This window comes from Thamnophis sirtalis, unplaced genomic scaffold (assembly GCF_051295495.1).
Source record: "Thamnophis sirtalis isolate CommonGarterSnake01/CBP01778 unplaced genomic scaffold, rThaSir2_p1.2 scaffold_14, whole genome shotgun sequence".
NCBI lineage: Eukaryota > Metazoa > Chordata > Lepidosauria > Squamata > Natricidae > Thamnophis > Thamnophis sirtalis.
Window position 1 is genome coordinate 28,819,577 of NW_028261394.1, and position 26,563 is coordinate 28,846,139.

At 44.7% G+C, this 26,563-nt stretch overlaps 2 protein-coding genes across 4 annotated transcripts in view; one reads left to right on the forward strand and one right to left on the reverse strand.

Annotated features, from left to right (window-relative positions):
* The first annotated feature begins 73 nt into the window (after positions 1 to 73).
* Positions 74 to 19,429, forward strand: OGFOD1 (2-oxoglutarate and iron dependent oxygenase domain containing 1). Of its 2 annotated transcripts, none has more exons than XM_087729123.1 (13): positions 74 to 650; positions 2,587 to 2,732; positions 3,338 to 3,384; positions 4,514 to 4,614; positions 6,021 to 6,137; positions 7,648 to 7,739; positions 8,261 to 8,389; positions 10,113 to 10,226; positions 10,778 to 10,857; positions 11,151 to 11,413; positions 14,427 to 14,543; positions 15,353 to 15,411; positions 18,258 to 19,429. In XM_087729123.1, exons 1-13 carry the CDS (start codon positions 491 to 493, stop codon positions 18,408 to 18,410), a joined length of 1,578 nt encoding a protein of 525 aa, XP_087585249.1. In that variant the 5' UTR covers positions 74 to 490; the 3' UTR covers positions 18,411 to 19,429. The 2 variants fall into 2 exon arrangements, with proteins under 2 accessions (XP_087585249.1, XP_087585250.1); XM_087729124.1 differs by having other exon boundaries at positions 2,635 to 2,732.
* A 255-nt stretch (positions 19,430 to 19,684) lies between these two features.
* Positions 19,685 to 26,563, reverse strand: part of BBS2 (Bardet-Biedl syndrome 2) — a 39,655-nt gene continuing 32,776 nt past the window's right edge. For both annotated transcript variants that reach the window (XM_087729122.1, XM_087729120.1), the window contains 4 exons: positions 25,835 to 25,972; positions 23,491 to 23,603; positions 22,573 to 22,721; positions 19,685 to 20,141 (listed from right to left, as the gene is read on the reverse strand). In XM_087729122.1, coding sequence (XP_087585248.1) covers positions 20,035 to 20,141; positions 22,573 to 22,721; positions 23,491 to 23,603; positions 25,835 to 25,972 — 507 coding nt within the window. In that variant the 3' untranslated portion in view covers positions 19,685 to 20,034. The remainder of the gene's footprint in view (positions 20,142 to 22,572; positions 22,722 to 23,490; positions 23,604 to 25,834; positions 25,973 to 26,563) is intronic.

Below are 26,563 nucleotides of genomic sequence, written 5' to 3' on the forward strand. Positions count from 1 at the left end.
CCTATTGGGTGCCTGAAGGCGCCTGGAAATGCTGCTCATTGGCTGTTCTCAGGGCCCGCCCCTCGGCGGTTCTAAATGCCACTCGTACGACCATAAACTATCGTGACAGTAAACAATAGCGGAGTTGGAAGGGACCTTGGAGGTCATCTAGTCCAGTAACCTGCTAACGCAGGAGACCTGTACTAGGGATTCGAACGGACGAACTGCCGACCGGGAAAAGGAGATCCCCTGCCGCTAGGGCGAGACAGCTCTCCCAATGAACGTCCATGCGAATTCGACGGATGTTTGTTTATTTGGCGGGCGGTAGGTGGGACTTCCGTTCCCTTTCACAGGAAGTCTCGAGGCATCGCTGCAAAAGCTTTACCAGCTCCCGTCGCGATGATTGGACAAGTCGACCTTTTAGACCCCCCCCCTCGATGTGACGTCCTCCGGCGGGGCCTGTCGGGAGTCGTAGTTTCTCCGGCTGGAGCACGTGCCCCCAAGGATAAGCATGAACGGGAAACCGAAGCGGCGGCCGGCCCTGCCGGGATCGGCCGCGAAGAAGCGCGTGAAGCGGCAGATTTGCGTGGAGTTCTCTGCCGCCCTGAAGGAGCCGGCCTTGAAGGAGAAAGTGGCCGCAGCTTGGGCCAGCCAGGAGCCGCTTCAGCATGGTAAGCGGGAACAGGAAGTGCTGCGAGTTCCAAGGGGCCTGTCCTCATTGAGGCAAGGGGGCTGTTGTGGCTGGCATTGACCGGCAGGAGGTGCAACTGAGCTTTAACCCACCGATATTTTCCAGATGCTTTGCAAAATGCCATTGATCTTTATTTATTGCTAGAGTTTCATCCTGGCCATTATTTTTATATGTGCGAGCTATGATATTTACATACATGCACATAGCTGTATACAATATAAGGTAATATATAGAGAGGGGGACATATACAATGATGTTATACAGCCAACTTAAAATAGAGATATATGAATGTTCGTAGAGGCAGAGAAACTAGATCCAAATCGCCAACATAGGCTGGATCATGGAGAAAGCTAGGGACTCCCAGAAAAACATCTACTTCTGCTTCATTGACTATGCTAAAGCCTTTGGTTGTGGCAAATTGTGGCAAGTTAGAGGTGGGAGTATCAGGCCATCTTATTTGTCTCTTGAGAAACCTATATGTGGGTCAAGAAGCAACAGTGAGAACCGGACAGGGAACCACTGATTGGTTCATAATTGGGAAAGGAATCTTGCAAGGCTGTATCTTTCTTCCTGCCTATTTAACTTACATGCAGAGCACATCATGAGAAAGGCAGGGCTAGACGAATCAAAAGTTGGCATTAAGATTGCCGGGAGAAATATCAACAACCTCAGATATGCAGATGATGCCACTGTAATGGCAGAAAGTGAAGAGGGACTAAAGAGCCTCAATGTGGGTGAAGAAGGAGAGTGTAAAAGTTGGCTTGAAACTCAACATTAAGAGAACGATCATGGCATCCGGCCCTCTCAATTCCTGGCAAATAGATGGGAAAGAAATGGAGGTAGTGAGAGATTTTATTTTCCTGGGCTCCACGATCACCACAGATGAGGACTGCAGCCAAGAAATTAAAAGAGGCTTTGCTCCTAGGGAGGAAAGCTATGGCAAATCTAGACAGCAGATTAAAAAGCAGGGACATCACCCTGCCAACAAAAGTGCATATAGTCAAGGCTCTGGTTTTTCCAGTTGCAATGGATGACTGTGAAAGTTGGACCATAAGGAAGGCTGGGCATAAAAGAATGTAGGCCTTTGAACTCTGGTGCTGGAGAAGACTCCTGCGAGTCTCTTGGACTGCAAGGCGATCCAACCGGTCAGTCCTAGAGGAGATCCACCCTGACTGCTCTTTAGAAGGCCAGATCCTGAAGAGGAAACTCAAAGATTTTGCCCACTTAAGAAGAAGGAAGGACTTACTGGGGAAGAGTCTCATGCAGGGAAAGATTGAGGGCAAAAGAAGAAGGGGACGGCAGTGAAGGAGGTGGCTGGATGGAGTCACTGAAGCAGTCGACGTGAGCTTAAATGGACTCCAGAGGATGGTAGAGGACAGGAAGGCCTGGAGGAACATTGTCCATGAGGTCACAATGAGTCGGACACGACTTCAAGCAGAATTCGATATTAGAATTCACATTTAAATTTATGATTAAATTGTAATATTAGATAGAGAAATTCAATTATAATTATACACACAAACGTGTGTGTGTGTGTGTATATATATATGTGTGTGTATGTGTATGTATGTATGTATGTATGTGTATTTTTGGCTAAACACTAGCCTGAGGATGGCGACCTCGCTGAAACGTTGCCAACACAATCTCAATCTTACAGGGGAAAAGACCCGAATACAACAAGACCAGCATACCTACACCCGTGAAAAATCTATGAAAACATATATATAAAAATATAAATATAAATACACACACATATACATATATACATATACGTACACATACACACACGTATGAGGAAAGTTAAGACTAAAATAAAGCCCAAGACAGAGTCTTATTTAATATAGGGTGTTATTTGTCATGACTTCCATCATGCTCTCCAGCTCTAAAACCTGCCGCATGGGTTGTGTTTCCTCTAGAGGCAGTCACTCTGGATCCTGGGCCTTTCCCCCACTGTGTTATTCCAGGTTTCATCCCCAACGAGGACTTCCTGGAGGAGCTGCAGAGGGAACTCCTGAGCCTAGATTTCCATGAAAAGTGTAATGATCTGTACAAGTTCAAACAGGTGAGTGCTCCGAACTAACGCAAGGCACTGTTATACCAAACATTTGCTTATTGACTGCCTTGTTCAGTGACTTTTTGAAGTTATGACAGTGCTGAAAAAATAACTTTACAATCGATGCCTGTTACATTCACCATGTCCCTTAGCCACGTGATCACCATTACAACCAGTACGTTTTTCCTTTGCCTGACCTGTTTTTTTTTTCTTCCCATCACGCAGAGTGGAGAGTTTGGAGAGAAAGGGATTACTGTACAAGAGAATAAGCAGGCATGCAATGGGGAATGCCCAGGCTGTTTATGTAACATACGGGGACTGCCAGCACCACTGTATTAAGCTTTTGATGTGCATTACCTGTGTTGTGGCCTGCTTAGTATCTTGGGAAGTTTCCTCTTCAATGGATGTAAATGCAAACATGAATTTTCTTCTTGCTAATTGGCACAGGGCAGGGTGAGCATTCCAAAGGAGAGCACACTTGTGTTCATAGGATTTTCCATTTAGTATTCACTTTGTTTAATGACAGAGCTACTGGCCCAAGTTGTGATTGTATGGTTTTCTTCTGCAAAAATTTCCATCTCTAAATCATCTAATATGTCTTTCTTGCTGCAAAGTCAGATGACCTAAAGAAGAGAGGAGGGCCCCACGTAGCAGCATTAAGGTAAATTAGCCCTGTTGTTTTGATTTGGCCATCAAATAGAATCAGCAAAATTATCCTAGTTCCTAACTTGATGTAGTGGCAATCTACACATTTAGGCTTTATATATATATGTGTGTGTGTGTGTGTGTGTGTGTGTGTTTGTGCAAGGCAACAGTAAAAATATTGGGTTTCTGTCGTGATGGACTCTTGTGACGAGCCGATTGACAGATGTTGGAAGCAGTTAGCTTCCTCCCATAATTGGGGCTTACCAGGGGTTGTGACACACACATATATATATATATATATATATATATATATATATATATATATATATATATATATATATATATATATATATATATATATATATATATATATATATATATATATGCAAAATAAGCTATTATAGTTTCTTCTACAAATTATGGTTTTACAAATGCAGATTTAGCTCTATAAAATTGCAGCCTGAAGGTAAAGTAATGGTTGGCATTTCATTTTCCCATTTATAACAATTGTCCTGGCTTTGCTCATTGTCCAGCTAGATCAGCTTGAAAAGTGTGTGTATTTATTTAACTATATGTATAGCCCATCCCTCTCTACAATTATTTACTTTGAACCATGAACATGTCCTTTATGAGGAATTGGGCCCTATTTACTGTATTTTTTTGGACTGTAAGGTGCACCGGTGTATAAGATGCACCAAAATTTCAAAGAAGTAAGGAATAAAAGTTTTTGTCCTCTCTGGCTCCCAGGAGCACTCTGCAGGCTTCAGCAGGGCTGGGGGAAGGCAAAAATGCCCCCCTTTTCACAAAACAGAGGCGTTTTGGCTTTCCCCAGCCTTGCTGAAGCTTGCAGAGTGCTTCTGGGAGCTGAGGGAAGGCAAAGATGCCTCTGCTTTTGCAAAACAAAGGCCCATTTTGTGCAAAAATGGGATGCGGGGGCAGGCTTCGGGAGGCCAAAAATGTCTCTATTTGTTGTATAAGACGCACCAACATTTCCACACACTTTTAGGGGGGGAAGGTGCGTCTTATACTCCAAAAAATACAGTGGTTATAAAATTTCAAAAGCAAACGCCAAAATGCCTCCTTGCTTAGACAATAGATAGAGCTGAGATGCCGCAAACTCACCTGTCTTCTCTCTCATCTTTTAGAAAAATTCTTTTTGAAGAATTCCGGTCTTGGCTTTCTGACGTGATCCAGGTAGAGCTGGAACCAACCATTGATCTGTCTTGTGCTAAATATGAATATACAGGTAAGCCAGGAATTAAAAGAACCCTGAAGGTATGGATCTATTGTGTTGCTAGAAGAAACTGTATGATCCTGAAAAATCCAGGAAAGATAATTGAGCAGCGGATTTGTAAGCACCTAAAAATTAATGACGATTATTAGAAGCCAGCATGGGTTTCTTAAAAACATCATACTGGACAAACCTTATTGTGAAAGGGTCCTTGGTACTCTGAGCTTGCTTGTTTTCTTGCAGTTGTTTCATTACCCTAACTAGGTAATATCATCAGTGCTAGTAAGGAGTGCAAGCAAGCTCAGAGATCACCAAGGAGCCCTCATTTCAACCCTGAGCTACAAATATTGAAACCTTATTGTCTTCTTTGACAAAGTGACTAAGTTAATGGATCAGGGAAATGCTGGAGACATAATTTACTTAGGCTTCAGTAAGGCATTTGACAAAGTAGACGATATCCTGATCTTGCTAAGGCAGAACAGTGTGGGATAGACAGCATCACCACCCAATGGATCTGTAATTGGCTGATCCTCAATGGAATTGCATGTACGTGGAGGAAAACATGCAGTGAGGTACCCCAAGATTCTATCTTAGGCCTAGTACTCTTCAACATCATCATAAGTGATCTAGATAAGGGGGTAAAAGGTGAACTCATCAGATTTGCAGACAATACCGAGCTGGGGGGAATTGCAAACACTTTGCAAGATAGGCTGAAGATTCAGAAGGATCTTGACAGAATTGAGCATTGGGCAGATGGAGTACTGCATCCAGTTCTGCTCAGCACAATATTTTTTTTTAAAAATGCTGAGACTCTAGAAAGAGTGCAGAGAAGAGCAACGAAGATTATAAGGGATCCGGAAGCTAAATTGTACAATGAGCGATTAAGGGAACTTGGTATGACAAGTCTAACGAAGAGAGGGATTAGGAGAGGTAGGAGAGCTGTCTTCCAATACTTGAGGGTTTGTGCCCGAGAAGAGGGGGTTAACCTATTCTCCAAAGCACCTGAGGGCAGGACAAGAAGGAACGAATGGAGTTTTATTAACGAGAGATCCAACCTAGAACTAAGGAAAACTTCCTGACAGTGAGAACAATTAATCAGTGGAACAACTTGCCTCCAGAAGTTGTCGGTGCTTCATCACTGAAAGTTTTCAAGAAGAGATTGGACAAACATTTGTCTGGGATGCAATAAGGACTCCTGCCTTGCGCAGAGGGCTGGACTGGATGTCCTCCAAGATTTTTTCCAGCTCTGGGATACTTTGAAATATGGGGAAGATACTGTTGAATTGGAACGCAAACAATAGATTTGGACTTGGGTGCGAGGAATTAGCACTGACCTGATGGTGCATAATCAACTCGATCACCCTGCTTTATTTTAGCTGCATTGTGTGCCTCACACAAACCAATTTCCTGTTTTGTTCCAGATACCCTGCTGTGTCATGATGATGAGCTGGAGGGGCGGCGAATCGCATTCATCCTTTATCTTGTACCCCCCTGGCATAAGCACGATGGGGGCACTTTGGATCTCTTCTGTACAGATGGTAGGATTTAGTTATTTTTGCCTGCTTTGGTAGATTTTATATCGTACCTGCCCTTCAGGAGCTCAAGCCAGCTCAGCTTTAGGGGTCCATTCTTCCCTTCCTCCCCCACCTCCATCTCTTTGATTGACACCTTATATCAGTGGTCACCAACTGGTGGCCCATGGACCAGAAAATTTTGCTGATTCCCAGAAAATTTATTTGTATTTTTTATATTGCACTAAATCAGGGGTCTTCAAACTATGAGTTGGATACATGCAATGAACGCTTGTGTCGCTGCAGAGAGTCTCCCCCTTTGGGGTCTTTGTTTGTGGGTCAGAGGGGGTCTGAAATTCCAACTTGGGGATCTGCTTCAGCCTCCTAGTGTGGTTTTTTTTGGAAAAGGCTGGAGGGAAGTGCCACTGATGGCAAAGAGTCAGAGGGCCTCATTCCAGTGGGACTGCATCATGGCCTGGAACTGGCTGATCATCTCAGCCCGGTGAGCCTCCAGGCGCTGGAACATGGCCTTGCACTCCCGCAGGTCTTCCCTCTGCTTGGAAGCAAATGACCAGCTCCGTCTGCAAGGAATATAAATCCTTCCATTCCCCACTTTACTGTCAGAGTTGGAGAGGCTTCTTGGATAAGAAGAAAAACATCTGTGAAGTTCCCAGAAGATGACCTAATTAATTTACAAGCCTCAAGACAAAGTTCAAAAGAAATCCATTCATTTATTAGGATCAACATTCTGGCATGTTCTCCTGCGGAGCCAAAACTGACTTCCGCTTAATTGTGTTTGAACTTTACCCCTCCCCACTGTCTGGGTCATAAATCACATTCACCAACAAGGTTGTAGAAATATGAGGTCCGACTCTGGCCAAAGGTATGCATGGAATCCTCCCTCCAATGCCAACGTGATAATATAGTCATGGCAACGCTTTACAAGTTGACAACCTCTTCCAAAGAAGAAATAAGGAAGTCTAGTTGCCTCTTGAAAAAGCATCTTTGCGACAACTGTGACCTAGATGACTGAGAATCTCTGTAGACTTTCATACTCCAGGCTCCCCATCTTTAGATATGTGCTTTCGTACTGCCATAATGTGCTGCTACACAGTATGATACCACAGGTGGGTTTCATATAATTTTACCACCAGTTCGCCATGCACCGAAAATGTATGCGCTTCGCTCGCACACATGGCTTGCATGCACGTGGCTTAGGAAACAGGGCTAAATAGGACAGCATATCACCGAGCGGGTTCTGGTTCATCTGAACCAGTCTGAACTGGCTGAATACCACCACTTTGTGATACTTATGGTATTAGGGCTGGATTGAGACTTAGACCCTTCTAGATTGTAAGCCGAGTCTTGTTTGTGAACTTGGTCCTTCTATTTTCACCTTTCTCCAAGGGTCACTTTTCCTCTCTTTCCTTCAGAAGCCAGACAAAGCCAGAAAGTGGTGAAATGTGGAGGCAGTGGGAGAATTCCAGATAGTTGCGCTTACTGGTGTGTGTCTTGTATGTGTCCTTGTCTCTGGCAGATCATTTCCAGCCTTTGCAGATTGTCAAGTCTTTGGTCCCTTCCTGGAACTCGCTGGCTTTCTTTGAAGTATCACCAGTCTCCTTCCACCAGGTAAGCAATTGTTCCTTCTCCTTGTGTCGAGACTCTAGAAAGAGTGCAGAGGAGAGCAACAAAGAGGATTAGGGGGCTGGAGGCTAAAACCTATGAAGAACGGTTGCAGGAATTGAGTTTGTCTAGTCGAATGAAAAGAAGAACCAGAGGTGACACAATAGCAGTGTTCCAATGTTTGAGGGGCTGCCACAAAGAAGAGGGAGTCAAACTATTCTCCAAAGCACCTGAGGTTAAAACAAGCAACGGGTGGAAACTAATCAAGGACAGAAGCAACCTGAAACTAAGGAGAAATTTCCTGACGGTTAGAACAATTAATCAGTGGAACAACTTGCCTCCAGAAGTTCTGAATGCTCCAATACTGGAAGTTTTTAAGAAGATGTTGGATAATGATTTGTCTGAAGTGGTGAGGGTTTCCTGCATAAGCAAGGGGAGAATTAACCTAGAAATGAGAAATTTCCTGACAGCAACTTTGTCTGAGAAATCAGTGCTTACATGTTCTTTCGCCTTTTCCTCTATCCCAGGTGTCGGAAGTCGTTTCCAGAGAGAAATGCCGCCTGTCGGTGAGCGGCTGGTTTCACGGCCCTTCGGTTGCGAGGTCGCCACGTCATATCGAGCCACGGATTCCACGAAGCCCCCATATCCCCCGTGATGTAAGCTGCTTGCTACCTGCAGTATTGTGGCGTTGTTCTACAAGACTTTTGATTCTTGCTCTGGCCTACCAAGGAGAAACTTTAACATTTAAAAAGGCCATTGTTTCTGCCTTTGCTTTCATGTTTCATCTTTAGCCTAACATTTGGGGGGGGGGGCAAATTGGGAGTAGTCATTTCTTCAAATAGAAGCTGCAGTTTGTAACTTTGTGTCTCTGTGATACACACTTCAGTGTGGTTATGAAGATGATGTGTTGACTACTGAGTGCAATACATGCTGGACCAGTATTTTCTGGGCCTGGTCAACTTTAAGACGCTTGAGTTGGCTGAATTCTGGGAGTTGAAATCCATACATCTTAAAGTTGACTTAAGTTGAGAAACACTGTACTGGATTATGCATGTCAAGCACGTACCAGAATTTATCATTTACTAAGTCTGCATTACTATTAATCATTTCATCGTTCCTATCACCCATCTCCTCCCACTTATGACTGTATGACTGTAACTTTGTTGCTTGTATCCTTACGATTTATATTGATTGTTTCCTAGTATGATTTAATTGCTTATTTCTATCCTATGACTATCATTAAGTGATCCATGACAAAAGTATCTTGTATTTTTATATACACTGAGAGCATCTGCTCCAAAGACAAATCCCTTGTGTGTCCAGTCACACTTGGCCAATAAAGAATTCTATTCTACTCCACTCCACTCTTCTTATTCTATTCTATTCCAATCCACTCCACGCTCCTTACTGTATTCTATTCTATTCCACTCCACTCCTTATTGTATTCTATTCTATTCCACTCCACTCTTCTTATTGTATTCTGTTCCACTCCACTCCACTCTTCTTATTGTATTGTATTCTATTCTATTCCACTCCACTCTTCTTATTCTATTCTATTCCACTCCATTCTTCTTATTCTATTCTACTCCACTCCTTATTGTATTCTGTTCTATTCTATTCCACTCCACTCTTCTTATTGTATTCTGTTCCACTCCACTCCACTCTTCTTATTGTATTGTATTCTATTCTATTCCACTCCACTCTTCTTATTGCATTCTATTCTATTCCACTTCACTCTTCTTATTGTATTCTATTCCACTCCACTCCCCTCTTCTTATTGCATTCTATTCTGTTCCACTCCGCTCTTCTTATTCTATTCTATTCTATTCTATTCCACTCCTCTTCTTATTCTATTCTATTCCACTTCACTCTTCTTATTGTATTCTATTCTATTCTGTTCCACTCCACTCTTCTTAGTATATTCTATTCTATTCCACTCAACTCTTCTTATTGTATTCTGTTCCACTCCACTCTTCTTAGTATATTCTATTCTATTCCACTCCACTCTTCTTGTATTCCATTCTATTCCACTCCACTCTTCTTAGTATATTCTATTCTATTCCACTCCACTCTTCTTGTATTCTATTCTGTTCCACTCCACTCTTCTTAGTATATTCTATTCTATTCCACTCCACTCTTCTTGTATTCTATTCTGTTCCACTCCACTCTTCTTAGTATATTCTATTCTATTCCACTCCACTCTTCTTATTGTATTCTATTCTATTCCACTCCACCCGACTCCACTCTTCTTATTGTATTCTATTCTATTTCTGGAAATAAGAGCAACAAAGAACAAAGGTGGTTACTTTAAGATAAGTTAATTTTCAGTGCCATAGTGTAAATTTCGGCCTTGTCTTCTGTTCCTCCACATTTTTCCAGCACGAAATCTTGTATGATTGGATCAATCCAGTTTATTTGGACATGGATTCCCAAGCGCAGATCCAGGAGGAATTTGAAGATCGATCTGAGATCTTGCTGAAAGACTTTCTCAAGGTGAGGCCAGCAATTCTTGGGTGCAAGGCGATAAGGCAAACAGACACGATCCCTATTCTCACAGTTCTTTCAGCTTCACGTGACAGGTTGAGAGGTGCCGAGTCGTCCTTGACTTACAACAGTTTGTTTAGTGACCGTTCAAAGTTACAATGGCACTGGAATAAAGTGACTTATGGCTATTTTTCACACATATGACCAGTGCAGCATCTACATGGTCATTTGAATAAAATTCGGATGCTTAGCAACTGATTCATATTTATGACGGTTGCAGTGTCCGGGGGGGTCATATTTTCCATTTTTGTGACCTTTGACAAACAAAATCAACAGGGAAGCCAGATTCCCTTAACAACCACGTCGCTAACTTAATAACTGCAACGATTCGCTTAACAACCGTGGCCAGAAAGGATGTAAAAGGCAGGGGGAACGGACTCACTTAACTTAAATTCAACCAAAGAATTAATTCCATCTGGCTCCTCCATCAGCTGCTTTTGCAAACTCTGCTCCCAACAAGAGCTTGCTTCAGATGAGCTTTCCTTCTGCTTGGTTTCTAGAGAGACAAGTATGAGCTGGTTTGCAAAGCTCTGGAGATGGAAGGACTCACCTGGAGCAGCAGAGGGCCTCCCAACAAAAGGTAAGGCTGTTTCAGGCTGCGTCACTCCCAACTGAGCAGCTGGGTTCAGTTGAGCAGGTTTCCAGCCACCACCAACCTGTGCCAGATGGATTTGGCTCCTGCGTCAAGAGATCTGTGAACGTAATGCGAGAATCTCTTATAAAACTGGATCATCTTGAGAATTTCAGTTAATCCGGCCGGTCGTCTTATAGGCTAGTTAAGGAAACGAGGATATGAAATTCCAGACAGCAAAGCATTTTGAAGAAAGGAAGTGTAGGAAAGTCCTCCCTAATTAAGCTTACTGTCTTTTGTAGGCATTACGAGAAAGCAGAGGAGAAAAGCTTGCCAGCCACTTTAAGAGAGTGCTTGGAGCTCTTGCGGTCCGAGGCCTTGTTCTTGCTCCTTTCCAATTTCACGGGCCTGAAACTGCATTTTCTAGCCCCAGAGGAGGAAGAGGAAAGAGGGGGAGAGACTTCTGAAAGCTCACAAGGACCCAGCAGTCAAGAGGAAGCTGGCAATGTCGACTGTACCGAGGCACCAGGGAGCATCCCCGAAAATGAGGAAAACCAAGAGAATGGTATATTGAGCTTTAGCCAATAAATCTGTCCAAATCTCAATGTGCCCCACATGCTTAGTAATCCCTATATATTACATCTCCTCAGCTCCCCTTTGATGTGAGCATTTTGAGAACTCACTAGGTAGGTATATTACCGTCCGACATAAACTCTTGATCTAAGCCAAATGAATATTTTTAAGTTGATCGGTAGAAATTGGGCAGAGTTGTGGCCCACCAGCAGAGCTGGCAGCAGATTCGGAGAGTGAGGAGGTTGGGGAGAAACATGGGCCGGTCTTGGAGTCTGGGGAAGGCTCTGATGAGGGCTCTGTGTTGGAGGCAGAGAGGGGGCCAGGGCCGTCTGACAGTTATCAGCAGACATCAGTGAGGCAGACAAACAGCTGGAGCCTGTTCCCAGTTGCCAGACGAAGGCTAAAGAATAGGGGTCGACTTGGGAGTAAGGCCACAAGTGGACGATGAATGCCCCCTCCCAGAGGAAATAAAAGGGGAGGGAAAGGGGAGTGGAGTTTGCAGGAGACAATTAGTTTGCTTAATTGGTTTGTGACTCTACGAGAGTCCTGCCCAAGTTTTGCAGATTTTGGCCTCGTAGCTCTCCAAGCCAGATAAGGTTTGTGACTGTAAATCCTCCCTTGAAAGACTTCGCTGGATGTGAATGAGCAGAATTAACAGTAAATTAATAAAAGGGTTTTTTGTCGGGACAAGGAGTTTGCTTCATGCTCTCGGGAAGCCTTAGTCAGAACAGGCAAAATCTTAAAGTAAGCTTTTTTCACCAAATATGGATTTTTTCATATTATTACTGCAGTACATTTGCTGGAATTCCTCGGGAGCACAGGAGGGAGCAGTTTCATTTTTTTTTAATGCATGTTTTTCTTTTCTTTTTGGTTTGTTTTTTGTTTTCCTGCCTGGGTGAATGAAATTTGAAAAGGAACTGAGCAGCCCTTTGTGAAATCTGCCAAGTCCAAAGAAGAGCCCAGGATCCCATTTTATTCTGTCCAGGGTGATTCTGAATGAGCGCGGCTCGGCATGTCGCAGTGAGCCCAGTTTCAGGATGTTGGGGAATTCTTCACTCTCCCTGGTTACCCACTTGCCCTGTCAGGACACATCATCAGCCCTGTTTACCATCAGGAAACTCCCGTTCTCTCTCCCATCGCTGTGGCTGTTTATTTTGATCTGTCTCCATGTGTACAAATTGTTTCTTTTGGCCTCTTCCTCCCCACACAAGTTGAGGTGGAAACAGAGGCCTTTTCATCCCTTCCTCCCTTAGCCCCCGCCCCCATCTATTCTCTGCCTCCTGAGTCCCAGCTGATCCGGAGGAAATGTGGATTTTGCAGTATCCTTCCCCTGGAGTGGGCAGGGAATAGAGATTTTGTAGTAACCTTCGCCAGGAATGGGAAGAGAATACAGATTTTGCAGTATCCTTCCCCAGGAGTGGGGAGAGAATAGAGATTTTGCAGTATCCTTCCCCTGGAGTGGGGAGGGAATGGAGATTTGCAGTATCCTTCCCCAGGAATGGGAAGGGAATACAGATTTTGCAGTATCCTTCCCCAGGAGTGGGGAGAGAATAGAGATTTTGTAGTAACCTTCCCCGGGAATGGGAAGAGAATACAGATTTTGCAGTATCCTTCCCCAGGAGTGGGGAGAGAATAGAGATTTTGCAGTATCCTTCCCCTGGAGTGGGGAGGGAATGGAGATTTGCAGTATCCTTCCCCAGGAATGGGAAGGGAATACAGATTTTGCAGTATCCTTCCCCAGGAGTGGGGAGGGAATAGAGATTTTGTAGTAACCTTCCCCTGCCACGCTTAGCAAGCCACACCCACAAAACCGGTAGTAAAAAAAATTTGAATCCCACCACTGGGCACCAACTCTTCCCACTTCCATTGTCTTTTCTTCATGGGGTCTCTTAACAGCGGAGATGTCCCATTAAGGAGGTTCTTGTCTAATGGTGACCTCCTTCCTGTCCATATTGAAAAATTGTTGGCTTCAGTATCGGCCTGAATGGAGGTTGTTGAGCCCATCCCAGCGATGTGAAACTTCAGAGGTTCAGAACTTACTCTGGGGAAATCTAAGAACAGGATGGCCCAAAGGTGTTTTTTCGGGAGGCAACTGGGCTTTCTGACTTTTTTCTTTGAAGACGTTTTGCTTCTCATCCAAGAAGCTTCTTCAGCTCTGACTGGATGGTTGGGGAATGGAAGGATTTATATTCCTTGCAAGCAGCTGGTCATTTGCATCCTTTTTGAGGATCCTTGAAGCCCTTGGAGGTTTGTCTGTGTCCTCAGGGTCACCTGAGTAGTGCAGATGTGTGTGAAGCCTTCTTGTAGGATATTTTCTGCCCTGTCCCCCCTTTTGAATGATGCATGAACAGATTTCCAGAGGGGGGGGGGAAATGCAGACTACTACAAGAACCTCTTGCACTTCAGTTTGAGATGCAGACAACACAGATTCATACCCATCATCCTGCGCCCGTCAACAGGGAAGGGACCCAGGGCAGAAAACACCCTGCAGCCAAGAAGGCTCCACACCCATTTGCACCACTCAGGTGACCCTGAGGACACAGAAAGACCTCCCAAGCGGCCTCAAGGACTCTCTCAAAGGATGCAAATGACCAGCTGTCTGCAAGGAGCATCAATCCTTCCATTTCCCACCTCCCAGTCAGAGCTAAAGAAGCTTCTTGGATGAAAAGCGAAACGTCTTTGAAGAAAAAAGTCCAGTTGCCTCCTGAAAAAAAGCACCTTTGGGGCAACCATGACCTGGATGACTGAGAATCCCCCAAGTCCAGTGTTTGTCAACCATGGCGTCTTTAAGTCCTGTGGACTTCAACTCCCAGAATCCCCCAGCCAGCAGCTGGCTGGGGGATTCTGGGAGTTGAAGTCCACAGGACTTAAAGACGCCATGGTTGACAAACACTGCCATAGACTCTTAAGAACAGAGGTTTTTTTCCGCCCTCCCTCACCCTATTCTTCAAAATGGGGCGTGGTCCTCCTGAAAGCCGAGAACATCTGCTCTTTTCTCCCCTCAGGCGTCCCACTTTGCGCTGGAGAACTGAGACGCTGGAGGAAAGGGTGCTACACACTGATCCACGATGCCGAAAGGGCAGAGTTCGCCCTGGATCTGCTGCTCTTCTGTGGGGGAGAAGGTGGGTTTCATTTTTAAGCTTGCCCGAAACTGTTCACGGGGAGGGCTTTCCCTGCCCCTCCTTCCATCAAAGGAAGGAAGGAAGGCCAAGGGGAGAGGCAGCACCTTGTTGAAGCACCACGGAAGGGATTCAACTCAGCCGGTCCCAAGCAACAGGTTTTCCACTCACCGATCTTCCAAATCAGCCAACATTGGTTAAGCTTGAAGCATCTTCGTTTTGAGCCATTTGCTTTATCCATGAATGCAAGAAGATAATCCAGAGTTAACCCCAGAAGGGGAAAATCATTTATGCCTAAATGACAAACTATAATATCTGCCTGGAAACTGTCCAAAGGGTGCTTTTTTTTTCAAGAGGCAACTGGATTTTCTGGTTGGTTTTTTTAAAGACGTTTCGCTTCTCATCTAGGAAGCTTCTTGGATGAGAAGCGAAACGTCTTCAAAACAAAAAAAAAACAAGAAAGTCCTCTTGAAAAAAAGGTATCTTTGGGACAATCATGACCTGGATGACTTGAACATCCCTGGAAACTGCTTGCATTTTCATCCTTGCAGATGTTGTATACACCTCTCTTCACAATCCAAAGCCATCATTAGATCTTTCCTGTTGAGTTGGCCAACCTTCCTCTAAAAACAAATTTTAAAATCTTCTTAGTGCCAATGGTTGCTCAGCCACCCAGTCTCCCCTAGCCTCTAGAGATGAGCAGCACATAAATCCACCAAAATCAATCCATCTTACCGTTGTGTTTGGGCAAGTGGATTTGTTTTGCGGCTGCTCGCTTTAAAATTTAAAACGCGATGTTCATTCCTTTTAAGATTGGGACGTCGAATCGGGAGGCTTCACTTCCTACATTGCAAAAGGTGAAGATGAAGAGGTAAACGGTTTTTGTTTTTTTTCAATTTTCCATTTTCGGGGGCACTGCTCAGCCCACGGGTCGTTTAAGCTCTTCCTATCTCTCCCCCTTTCCAGATGTCCAGCCTTGGGAAGTAGCTCACGGCTCCTTCTTAAAAGGCTAGAGCAGTGTTTCTCAACCTTGGCAACTTGAAGATGTCCGGACTTCAACTCCCAGAATTCCCCAGCCAGCGAATGCTGGCTGGGGAATTCTGGGAGTTGAAGTCCGGACATCTTCAAGTTGCCAAGGTTGAGAAACACTGGGCTAGAGAACCGCTTTACCTGTATGTGACAGCTCTGCATGCCACTTGAAAAGCAGGATATCTTGGTGACTTTGGCCTCATTATCATGCAAGGGGATAGTGAAGTAATAAAAGGAATCTCGGTGCCCAGAACTGTGTTGGATTGCGGGAACTATGCAAAATTGGAGCAGAGGGTGAATTGAATTGAATTAATTTCTATGCCGCCCTTTTCCCCAAAGGGGACTCAGGGCGGCTCACAATCCAAGTCAAGAGGGGGGGGGGGAGTACAAATAAGGAATAAAAAGACGAACAGAACAATACACAATTTAAAAGCACACAACAACCATACCATTCGAGGGGGGACAAAAGCTCATTAGCCCCAGGCCGGTCGGAACAGCCAGGTTTTAAGGGCTTTGCGGAAGGCCTGGAGGGTGGTGAGGGTTCGAGCTCTCCACGGGGAGCTCGTTCCAGAGGGCCGGAGCAGCCACAGAGAAGGCTCTCCTCCAGGTGGTCGCCAGTCGGCACTGGGCAGCCGATGGAATAAGTGTGAAACAACCTTAACTATTCTACAGCAGGGGTATCAAACTCGGTTTCATGGAGGGGCGCATAAGGGTTGGATTTGACCTCAGGAGGCGGGTGTGGTGGTGGCCAACTCATCACTCGTATCCGTGGCATCTGTGGTGGCCAAGTGGTAAGGCAGGACTTCCTTCAGACCGTCCCTCACTGTCGTTATCTCCTTCTTTTTCCTTCACTCTTCATTCTCCTGTTGTTTTTAGTTTGGTTTGCTATCCCTTTGCCAGCGAAAACAGAACTCGGGGGATGGATGCATGCAGGGGGCCCAGGCTCCGTTTTCGGCCACACCAGTCTCCTGCAACCCTTTGCCAGCAAAAATGGAGCTGGGGGTGGGGGGCATTTTTGCTGGCAAAGGCACCGCGAACCGGTCCTTTGTTTCCAGGGCAGCCTTGTGGGGCAGATCTAAGCACCCCGCAGGTCTGATCCAGCCTGTGGGCCTTGAGTTTGACACCCCTGTTCTACAGGTAGTCCCCAACTTTCAACCACAAATAGGAACAGAATTTCTCTTGCTAAGCAAGGTGGTGTTAAGTGAGCTGTGCCCAATCATTATTCTTTTTTTTTCTCTCAGTTGTTAAGCGAATCATTGAAGTTAAGTGATTCACGCATTCGTTGTAAGTCTGCTTCCCCTTGACTTTGTGGGATGGCAGCTGGGGAAATTGCACAAGTGCAAGTGTACAAATCTTGATCCTATGACTGGGGGAATGCTGCAACAGTTGCAATTGTGCAATTTTTTGAATGCCGGTCAGTCAACAAATGGTTGTAAGTTGAGGACTACCTGTAGACATGTCCCAATGGTGCTTTTTCAGAAGGCAACTGGACTTCCTTGTTTTTTCTTTGAAGATGTTTTGCTTCTCAGCCAAGAATCTTCTTCAGCTCTGACTGGATGGTGGGGAGAGGATGGATGTATATTCCTGGCAGACAGCTGGTCATTTGCATCCTTTTAGAGGGTCGTTGAGGCCACTTGGGGGTTTATCTGTGTCCTCAGGGTCACCTGAGTGGTACAAATGGTCCCTGTAGTCTGCAATTTTTTCCTCTGGAAATCCATTCCTATTCCCACACCATTCCAATGGTGTTCGTCCCAAATTGTATGGCTAAAAGTCTGTAGAGAGTCTCACTCCTCCAAGTCATGGTTGTCCCAAAGGTGCTTTTTTCAGGAGGCAACTGGACTTGCAAAAGGATGCAAATGACCAGCTGTCTGCAAGGAATATAAACCCTTCCATTCCCCACTATCCAGTCAGAGCTGAAGAAGCTTCTTGGATGAGAAGCGAAACATCTTCTAAGAAAAAACAAGAAAGTCCCGTTGCCTCTTGAAAAAGCACCTTTGGGGCAACCATGACCTGGATGATGGAGAATCTCTACAGACTTTTACCTGTATGCTTGTTCTTATTTATATCATTTCCTCTCTTGCTCTACCCATCATATACCACAATTGTTTGTTTCACCCTGCAGGGCATCTGATTCAATCCAGTAATCACTTTGGTATCCTCCCCCTTTTTTTGTTAAATCCCGTGGTATCTTTTTCTAAGGTGCATTGACAAAACTGAACAAAATACTCCGTCATAAGAGCATTGCTAATGGTGTTATGTTACTGCCAAGTTTCTACTTTCCATCATTGTTTCAAGCCAAGAATTTGCCTTTTTTGTGCCGTTTCAAAAGGACCGGAGCTGCCTGAATAGAGGGACATTTTGTTCCCACAGTAGCCGCTCAAGATGCCTCTGTGAATTTGAACATGAGCCTAATGAATGTAGCATCTCATCTACTCTTAATGAGTAGCCACTGACAATCCTATTTTCCATGCTGCGGTGAAGCTACCTTAATGTTTATTTTTTATGGGAAATTATAGTTTCTGTTCTTCTGTGCATGCAGCCTAAATGTTTCTCGTTTTTTTGAAACCCCTCATATGGGCAGGACTGCACAGATGCAGCCATGAAAGTAAGGTTTTCCTGCACGCTCCTTAGAAAGTAGTAAACACAGGTTGTTTTACTTAACTGCCCTTGTTTTATTCTCTCTCCAAGCTGCTGACGGTGAATCCAGAGGCCAATTGCTTGGCTTTAGTTTACAGAGATCGAGAGACACTGAAATTCGTGAAGTACATTAATCAGCGTAGTTTGGAGCAGGCACCGGATCCGAAAGAATTCTGGGATTTCTCCTTTGTTTACTATGAATGAGAGTTGGTGCCAGCCAGTGACGGCGAGTCATTTCTCCGAGTTCAATGCTCAAAAGGACAGTAGTTTTTTTTTCCTTACAAAAAAAGATCCTGTTGCACAAACTGCTTTATTCTGATGCTCCTGCAAAAAACACCACTCCTTGTCTTGGGCCTTTTGGGAAATTTAATCATGCTCTGAACTGCTGTAGCCCCCCCCTCCCCCCAAAGCTTCCACTTTGTTAGCAATGCGAATACCACGTCATTTGGACTGAGGGCAGGACTCTGGTTATGGCTCATCCTAAGCAGTTGCAAAGGGACACGATGGCTCAGTGGCTAAGATGCTGAGCTTGTCGATCAGAAAGGTCAGCGGTTCGAATCCCTAGCACCGCGTAACGGAGTGAGCGCCCGTTACTTGTCCCAGCTTCTACCAACCTAGCAGTTCGAAAGCCTATAAAAGTGCAAGTAGAAAAATAGGGACCATCTTTGGTGGGAAGGTAACAGTGTTCCGTGAGCCTTCGGCGTTTAATCATGCTGGCCACATGATCGTGGAGAGGTCTTTGGACAATGCTGGCTCTTTGGCTTTGAAACGGAGATGAGCACCACCCCCTAGAGTCGGGAGCGACTAGCACGTATGTGCAAGGGAAACCTTTATCTTTAAGTAGCCTCAGAAAAACACAGTAGCTTGGAAGAAGCCAAGATTCGCTGTGTTTTCCGAAACTCATTATTTCTCACAGACAACCAAAGAAGGGTGTTCTCTATTGGTCTAATTATGTGATATTTTGCAGCTTGGGTTAATAATTGTGGAAGATTGTTACAGTTTGTTGAGTAAGCTTCTACTGGTTGGCTCCAGGGAGCTTGTTAAACCATAAATCAAGCCAGCCTTTGAAATGTGTAAGCGGGTTACTGTCAGTTGCACCAAAGGGAGAATCCTAACTCAATAGTTGCACCCAGCTTAAAAGGCAGTGACCCTTTTCAAACTTTATCCTTAATCAAGACCTCATATTAATTTATATTAATAAAAAAGGTTTGGTGTTACTTTAAGCTTTTCTTTTCTTGCTTCATCAAAGTTAAGAGTAGAGTTTTTCCTCCTTGTCTGGCTCACGGGTGTCCAACCTTGGCCATTTTAAGACTTGTGGACTTCAACTCCCAGAATTCCCCAGCCAGCATGGGTGGCTGGAGAATTCTGGGATCTGGGGACTTCAATTGTGGGAATTCTCCCAGAATTGAAGTCCAACAGGTTTTACAAGTTGCCAAGATTGGCCACACCTAAATGAACTAAATCATACCGATAGACTAAGGTCTGTCAATTTTATTGAAGAATCAAACGTTGCTATTTTAATCAACGGCCTCCAGGGCATTTGGGGTGGGTTTGGGGGGGGGGGTTTGGCTTCTGAAATTCTCTGGTTTGGTCTGTAACATCCACAAAAAGCTTGGCCATGTCTCCGCTAGCATGATGTTTATAAAGCACCAACATTCCTGGCCTCCTCTTCTCCCAGCGCAGACAGCCGGACCTTCAGGCCTAGGAAAGTCTTCATCCTGCACTTTCACTGGGCACTAATCTGACAGCATCATCTACCGTCTATCTGCCGCCAGATCTTTCGGCTCGTCTCCCTTGGCTAGTTTTGGCCTCCAGTCTTCAACCCGGATCAAGAGCACGATGTCCCCAGGCGCATGATTTTGATGAGCATATTAACGCTGTTGTTCTTAATAGCCTCCCGGCAGGCGGCAATCACTTGCATTTTGTGTTTGCCAACTGGAGAAAGAAAGAAAACAACCGAAGAGTTAGCAGAGTCTGTTCTTTTCCAAGAATGCAAATGAACTCTTTTATAGTCCAGGAGGGGAAGTGTTTTTCTCCCTCCCATCCCCAACCCAAATCGGCTGAGGTCTGAGAAGGGGACAGTGTAGGACACAGCTATTATTGTTGCTCACTGTTTACGTTATTTTGAATTCCCTCAGGAGGCAAAAGGACCGTCCGTGGCCCATTTTTTTAAATTTGTAGGAAAGGCACGCTAGCAGTCATGTGCCAGCATCTCCTAGCCCAGCGGTCTTAAAGAGGAGACTCGAGGGCTCTCTGGAAACTGCGAGAGGGAATCAAATTGGGGATGAGGCTGGAATTTATACAAAATGAAACCTCGAGGAAGGAAAAACGGCCACCCTTTTTCCAGATAGGATTAAAGTAAGGGGGGGGGGGGAAACCCCAGCACCTTCTCCATATGTCTCTGCATTTCGTTAAATGTTCTAACGAAGCACATAAAAGTAAACAAGATTCTTTCGGTATAGAGAGACCTCCCGTTTCAATAATTTTGGAGAAAGGGTGGATCAAAACTATTTGCCACTTTGGGAGCCCTGCTTTTTTATTTCCTGCACAGAGAAGGAAGGCTTGAGTTCTGCTGAGCTGCAAATCGGGGGCCAAAGTAATCTAGATCAGGGTTTCTCAAATTTAAGATGTGTGGATTTCAACTTCCAGAATCTCCTAACCAGCCTTGATAGTATGGTTAAAGGCCTTGGTTACATTGGTTACAACCTTGGTAACTTTAAGGTGTGTGGGCTTCAACTCTTGGAATCCTCCAGCCAGCCGTGCTGGGGGATTCCGAGAGTTGAAGCCCACACAAATAGCTACGGTTGACAAAAAAACAGATTAGATTACGGTTAATAGCATGTAATATGAATGCTAATTAAGGCCTTTCTTGATAATATAATTCCCCAACTGCCTCTTGTCAAGTGTCACTTTTTAAAAAGCCCATTTCCTACCAGTGACAGTTTGTGGGTCTCAACCTTCCTAATGTCACGACCCTTTAATATAGTTCCTCATGTTGTGGTGATCCCCAACCATAAAATTATTTTGTTTTCCGTATTTTTTCAAAAATATGTGTTTTCCGATGGTCTTAGGCGACCCCTGTGAGGGGCCACGACCCACAGGTTGAGAACCGCTGTCCTAGAGGGTTGTTGTGCCTTAGAAGAAAAGCTCATGCTTTCCAAAATACTACTTTTTGGAATATTACCAATTGCATGTTCATGTAACTGTTTCCAAAAGCAGAGCAATGGTTTTATTGATGGCTTTCGGCTTGATCCCCTTTTTCCCCCTTCGGTTATAAATAATATGAACTGCCATTGCATCTTTATTCCCCCCGTTACAATTCAATAACCTAGGAAGCACCTCCTCCCACGGGATCTTTGATGTCCTCTGATCTTGGTGGTTTTCTTGCAGCGCACTGATGATGTTACCTAGTTTGGTAATGAAACGTCTGCAAGAAAACAACCAAGCTCAGAGAGCACCAAGGACTCCACGCTTCGACCTTGAGCTACAAGTTTTCTTCTGTTGGAATATGGTGATCTGTAGAGTCCTCGGTACTTTCTGACCTTGGTGGTTTGCTTGATCATGTTTTACGACCCAATTGGGCCACATCATCGATGCATTGATTGGGCATTGAAGAGGTTACACAACTGGGTCATGAAATGCCTACAGGAGATCAGCCAAGCTCAGAGCAGCAGCAAGGATTCCATAGTGAGCTACAAATGTTCTCTTTCATTTGTACGTCCTCTTATGTTTAAGCAAGTGAGTACAGCTCTCCAAACAACTACATACCGTATTTTTCGGAGTATAAAACGCACCATGGTTTTGAAGAGGCAAAACAAAAAGTAGGTAGGTAGAGAGGGAGAGAAAGAGAAAGAAATACAATAGGTAGGTAGGGAGAGAGAGAGTAGGTAGGTAGGTAGGTAGATAAAGGGAGAAAAAGAGAGAAAGAGAGATAGAGAAATACAATAGGTAGGTGGAGAGAGTAGGTAGGTAGGTAGATAAAGGGATAGAGAGAGAAATAGAGAGAAATACAGTAGGTAGGTAGGGAGAGAGAGAGTAGGTAGGTTGGTAGCTAGGGGGAGAGATAGAGAAAGAAAGATTTGAAAACCAGATCACAAGGAAAGTTTTCCTTGAGTTCAAATGCAGGCCTAGCTCCCCTTAAGTCCTCCAGCCGAATGTATAAATGTCAAGATTTTTAAAATCTAATTTAAAGATTTCCCTGCATTCAGCTGAACGCCTGCAGAAACTCAAGAATCCAAGCCCCCCATTCAAAATCCACGCCCATTTCTTTCCAGGTTAAAATTCACCTCAAGCACACACTTTTCTTTTCAAGTGACACAACATGTATATGAGAACTAATCCTACGGTTCCCTCCCTCAGAACCTACCTCGGAGATTTCCTGCTCGTTGGATGGCCTGATTTATGGCTTTGAGATTATTTAGAAACTCTGAGTGATTGGTGCAGCGAATCTTGTACTGAGACAATAAATCCTTGTTGAGGTCATACAGTTCATTATAACGTTTCTTCATGTTTTTCCTGCAAGGGTAAACAGAAATTAAAGAGTATAAAGCAAATAACCCTTGAAAGCTATTTAAGTTGTGGGGATCTGAGATGCAATGAATGCAAGACAAGCTTTCCTCAAACGGTGGCACAGTGGTTAGAGTGCAGTACTGCAGACAATTTCTGCTGACTGCTAACTGCTTGCAATTTGGCAGTTCGAATCTCACCAGGCTCAAGGCTGAAACAGGACAAAGCAGGTTGGGTTTGATTTAAATCGACTTGACAATTTAAATCTTGATTTAAATCCCTAGTAAAAAGGCTTGATTTAAATCAACTCCTTTAAATCATGATTCATAATTATTAAAATAAATCATAATTATGAAAGAGCAACAGTCATCTCTGTCTCGCAGTGGCTCCTCCTCTGACCGGCTGTTGACTCACTGAACAGTCCCAATATTGCAGAATATATACAGCCTCTTCATGCTACATAACTAAGCTCCATTTCAGGCTGAATAAACTAAATTACTAATGTAGCTTACATAGAAAACTATCTTTAGATTTTTACCCCAAAAGCGTTTTATTAAAATAAATTTCATTTAAAAAAAATCTATGTTAATTTTAAAAAATCTGATTAAAAAAAAAACGCCCATCGATTTTTATCCACCCTGGGGTGAAGGCCTCTTCTGCGTGTTTCCAACCGATACGCTCCTGAGCTTTCCTTTGCCAGTGGGCCCCGCAGTACCTGCTGATCGACCAGTGTTCTTCTATCAGTCTATTTTTCGATCGATCGGTGTCACTCACTCACCAGTCTCCCATCAGGCGGGAATCTTCTGCTCGAACCAGCATGCTGCGGATGGAGTTGGACCTGTCAGCCATGTTGGCTGTGAGCTTCTGACAAACTGTATGAGAACTGTCTACCTGTGGAGAAGAACCACCCACACCTTAAGACGGGTAATAGGAGGGGGAAAGTTCGTTCTCCGAGCTGGTGGGTTGGTTTCCAAACGTTTCGTTACCAGGCTAGGTAACATCTTCAGTGGAGTTTAAGAGGATGTTGGTGTCATTTAAAAGGACTTCAGGTGTGGTGTGTCAACCTGCCACTATTCTGACCCAGCTCCCCAAACATGAGAAACCCTCTGAACTCAAAGATTTCTTTAATTAGGAGGGCCAACAGCCCAGAAAAAATGTTTCTCTCTCACCGCAGGTTAACCAGTTTGTCTGGCAGGGAGAGGAATAGTTGTCTGCCATATCTATTCATCTCCGCCCCCTGCCTTTTATCCCCAGAGCTAGGATGGGACTTCGCTAGCAGCAGTGGCTCTTCCATCCCAAGGACCAGCCCATAGATTTCCACTGCTCTCCCCTCCTCTGCCTTCTGTGCATTCGCACGTCAGGCACTGGATTCAGTTGGTTCTCCTCTTCCTCATCATCCACCTCCAGACGTGGGGGCTGTTGACTCTCCATCTGAGGGCTGACAAACGGCCCAGGCTCTGCCTCTCTCTCTCTGCCTGCTCCATTCCCTCTTCCCCCTCGGAGCTCTCAGTTTGCCTTGATGCTGACCCTGACTCCCACACCTCATTTGATTCTGGTGCTGGAGGGGTCAGCAGCCACGCTCATGGGTTCACGAAGCCTGGCACTCCACAAGCAATTCCATCCACAGACACGCTGACCCACAACCAGCCTACGAACCCCTCAAAATCCAAATCAACCGCACAGCCAACCAGAGACGGCACCAACCCTCGACCAACCCAATCCCCAATCCACCAATAGTTAACCTCCCAATGTCCCTGGCCTGATGTCATCTCCTTATCACAAGACCCTCACCGATGACTCACAGATGATCCATCACAAGACCCTCCCTTGACACACCCACACCTGAAGCCCTTATAAACAGAAGAACACTGACATCCCCTAAACTGTGAAGATGTTACCTAGCCTGGTAACGAAACGTTTGGAAACCAACCCACAAGCTTCAAAGAACAAACCTTCACCTTCATCCTACACCTGAGCTACAGATATTTGCCACTATTGCACACCCCAAAAATATGTGTTTGCCAGACAAGACAATTAGATGTTTGCTTTCTGAGAAAAAGGAGGCTCTGCACTGCCTGTGATCCCTGAAGTCTTCGTGTTATGGAGCCACTTCCTTGGGGCAAACATTCAAAGTACTTCCTGGTCGAATACTTCCTTGAGATTTTAGGGTCCTGGGAGTCCACCAGTCACCACAGACGTCTGCTTGCAAAATCATTAGCGTTCCAAAACCTCACAGGTGGCTCATTCAGATTCAGACAAAGCAAGTAATTTGGTTGAGTGAATCTCCAGCCTAAAAGCAAAGCTGTTGACAATTCAATTCTCCTGTTGCACGTTTTGTCTGAAATGGAGCATTCAATTCCATCAGCAGAAAAGCAACGAGATGGCCTGAGATGCCATGAAAAGAGCCAATCTTTCCTAAGACAAAATAGTCTGATCAGCTGGAAGATAAATAATTAAGAGTCTGGTGCTGCTTTAGGAAAGTTCTAGATAGACCAGTTAGTGTCGTTCGCTATTTTAAAGCCCTTGAAGAGCACCTCTTGCTTGTGGACACCAAATCCATGGATTTCTTTAGCTCCTGCCCATTCCAATTTATTTAAGCATGTCAATCCATCACAATGAGATATCTCAGATATGGGGCTCTTGTTGCTTTCTGGGTTTTTTTAATTGCACGCAGATGTTTCACTGCCCAACTAGGCAACATCATCAATATGAGTGAATGTGTGGAGTTTTCTTCTTGTATAGTATATAAACATCTGGAAACAAGCAACTTCAGAGAGTATTAAGGACCCCACAGTTGTTGTCCTTGCCTTCTGCTCTGCACTCAGCACTCCACTCCCTTCTGGCACTAATGATGTTACCCTAGTTGGGTCATTAAACATCTGTAAGGAAACAACCAAGCTCAGAGAGCACCAAGGACCCCACAGTCCTTTCCCTCCTCCTCCTCCACTTCAAAAACCCCATTCCCTTCCAGCACTGATAATGTTACCTAGTTGGGTCATCAAATGTCTATAAGAAAACAAATAAGCTCAGAGAGCCCCAAGGAACCCACAATTCAAACTTGAGCTACAGATGTTCTCTTCTACTGGTATCCCAGATACGTTTAAGAATATTTGCTCACTTACCCCAACAAAAGCTTTGTGCACCTCATCAAAATACACAGGGAAGTCTGCTTCAACCTGTAAGTCCTCAATGGCCCAAAAGGAGGCCATTGATTGGATGATGTCACCAGCCAGATCAATGTTATCCGTGTTAATGGTGATCTAATAAGCAGAAGAAAAAACAATAACTTAGATTGGCCCCAGACACACTAATTACAATGGGAGAAGTTGACGCTTAAAGGAGCCTTATCACATCTGTGGTGGCGCAGAGGTTAAAGTGCAGTACTGCAGGCTACTTCTGCTGACTACCGGCTGCCTGCAATTTGGCAGATTGAATCTCACCAGGCTCAAGGTTGACTCAGCCTTCCGTCCTTCCGAGGTGGGTCAAATGAGGGCCCAGATTGTTGGGGGCAAATAGGCTGACTCTGTAAATCGCTTAGAGAGGGCTGTAAAGCACTGTGAAGCGGTATATAAGTGCTGTTGCTATTACTATCTGAAGCTAAACTAAGGTAGCCTAAGTACTAACTGTGAGTGTGGAGGTTTCCTGAGGAAACTAACATGGAATAGCTTGCAGCAGCTCTGATGAGGGCTGATGAGAAACAGAGACTGTTCATTACTAATAACCACGCCATTAAGTGTGATGGAGAACAACCTCTTTACTCTAAAGGCCAGGCTTAAAATTGCCAAGGTTGGAGACCCTGCTCTGAGCAATCCCAAGAAGATATCACACCCATTTGCACTGATTCAGATGAC

Coding starts and splice junctions, on each gene's coding strand:
- OGFOD1 (XM_087729123.1), top strand. CDS start 491: ATGAACGGGAAACCGAAGCGGCGGCCGGCCCTGCCGGGATCGGCCGCG. Junction 3,385..4,513: donor CCCCACGTAGCAGCATTAAG/GTAAATTAGCCC, acceptor CTCATCTTTTAG/AAAAATTCTTTTTGAAGAAT. Junction 6,138..7,647: donor GGATCTCTTCTGTACAGATG/GTAGGATTTAGT, acceptor TGTCTCTGGCAG/ATCATTTCCAGCCTTTGCAG.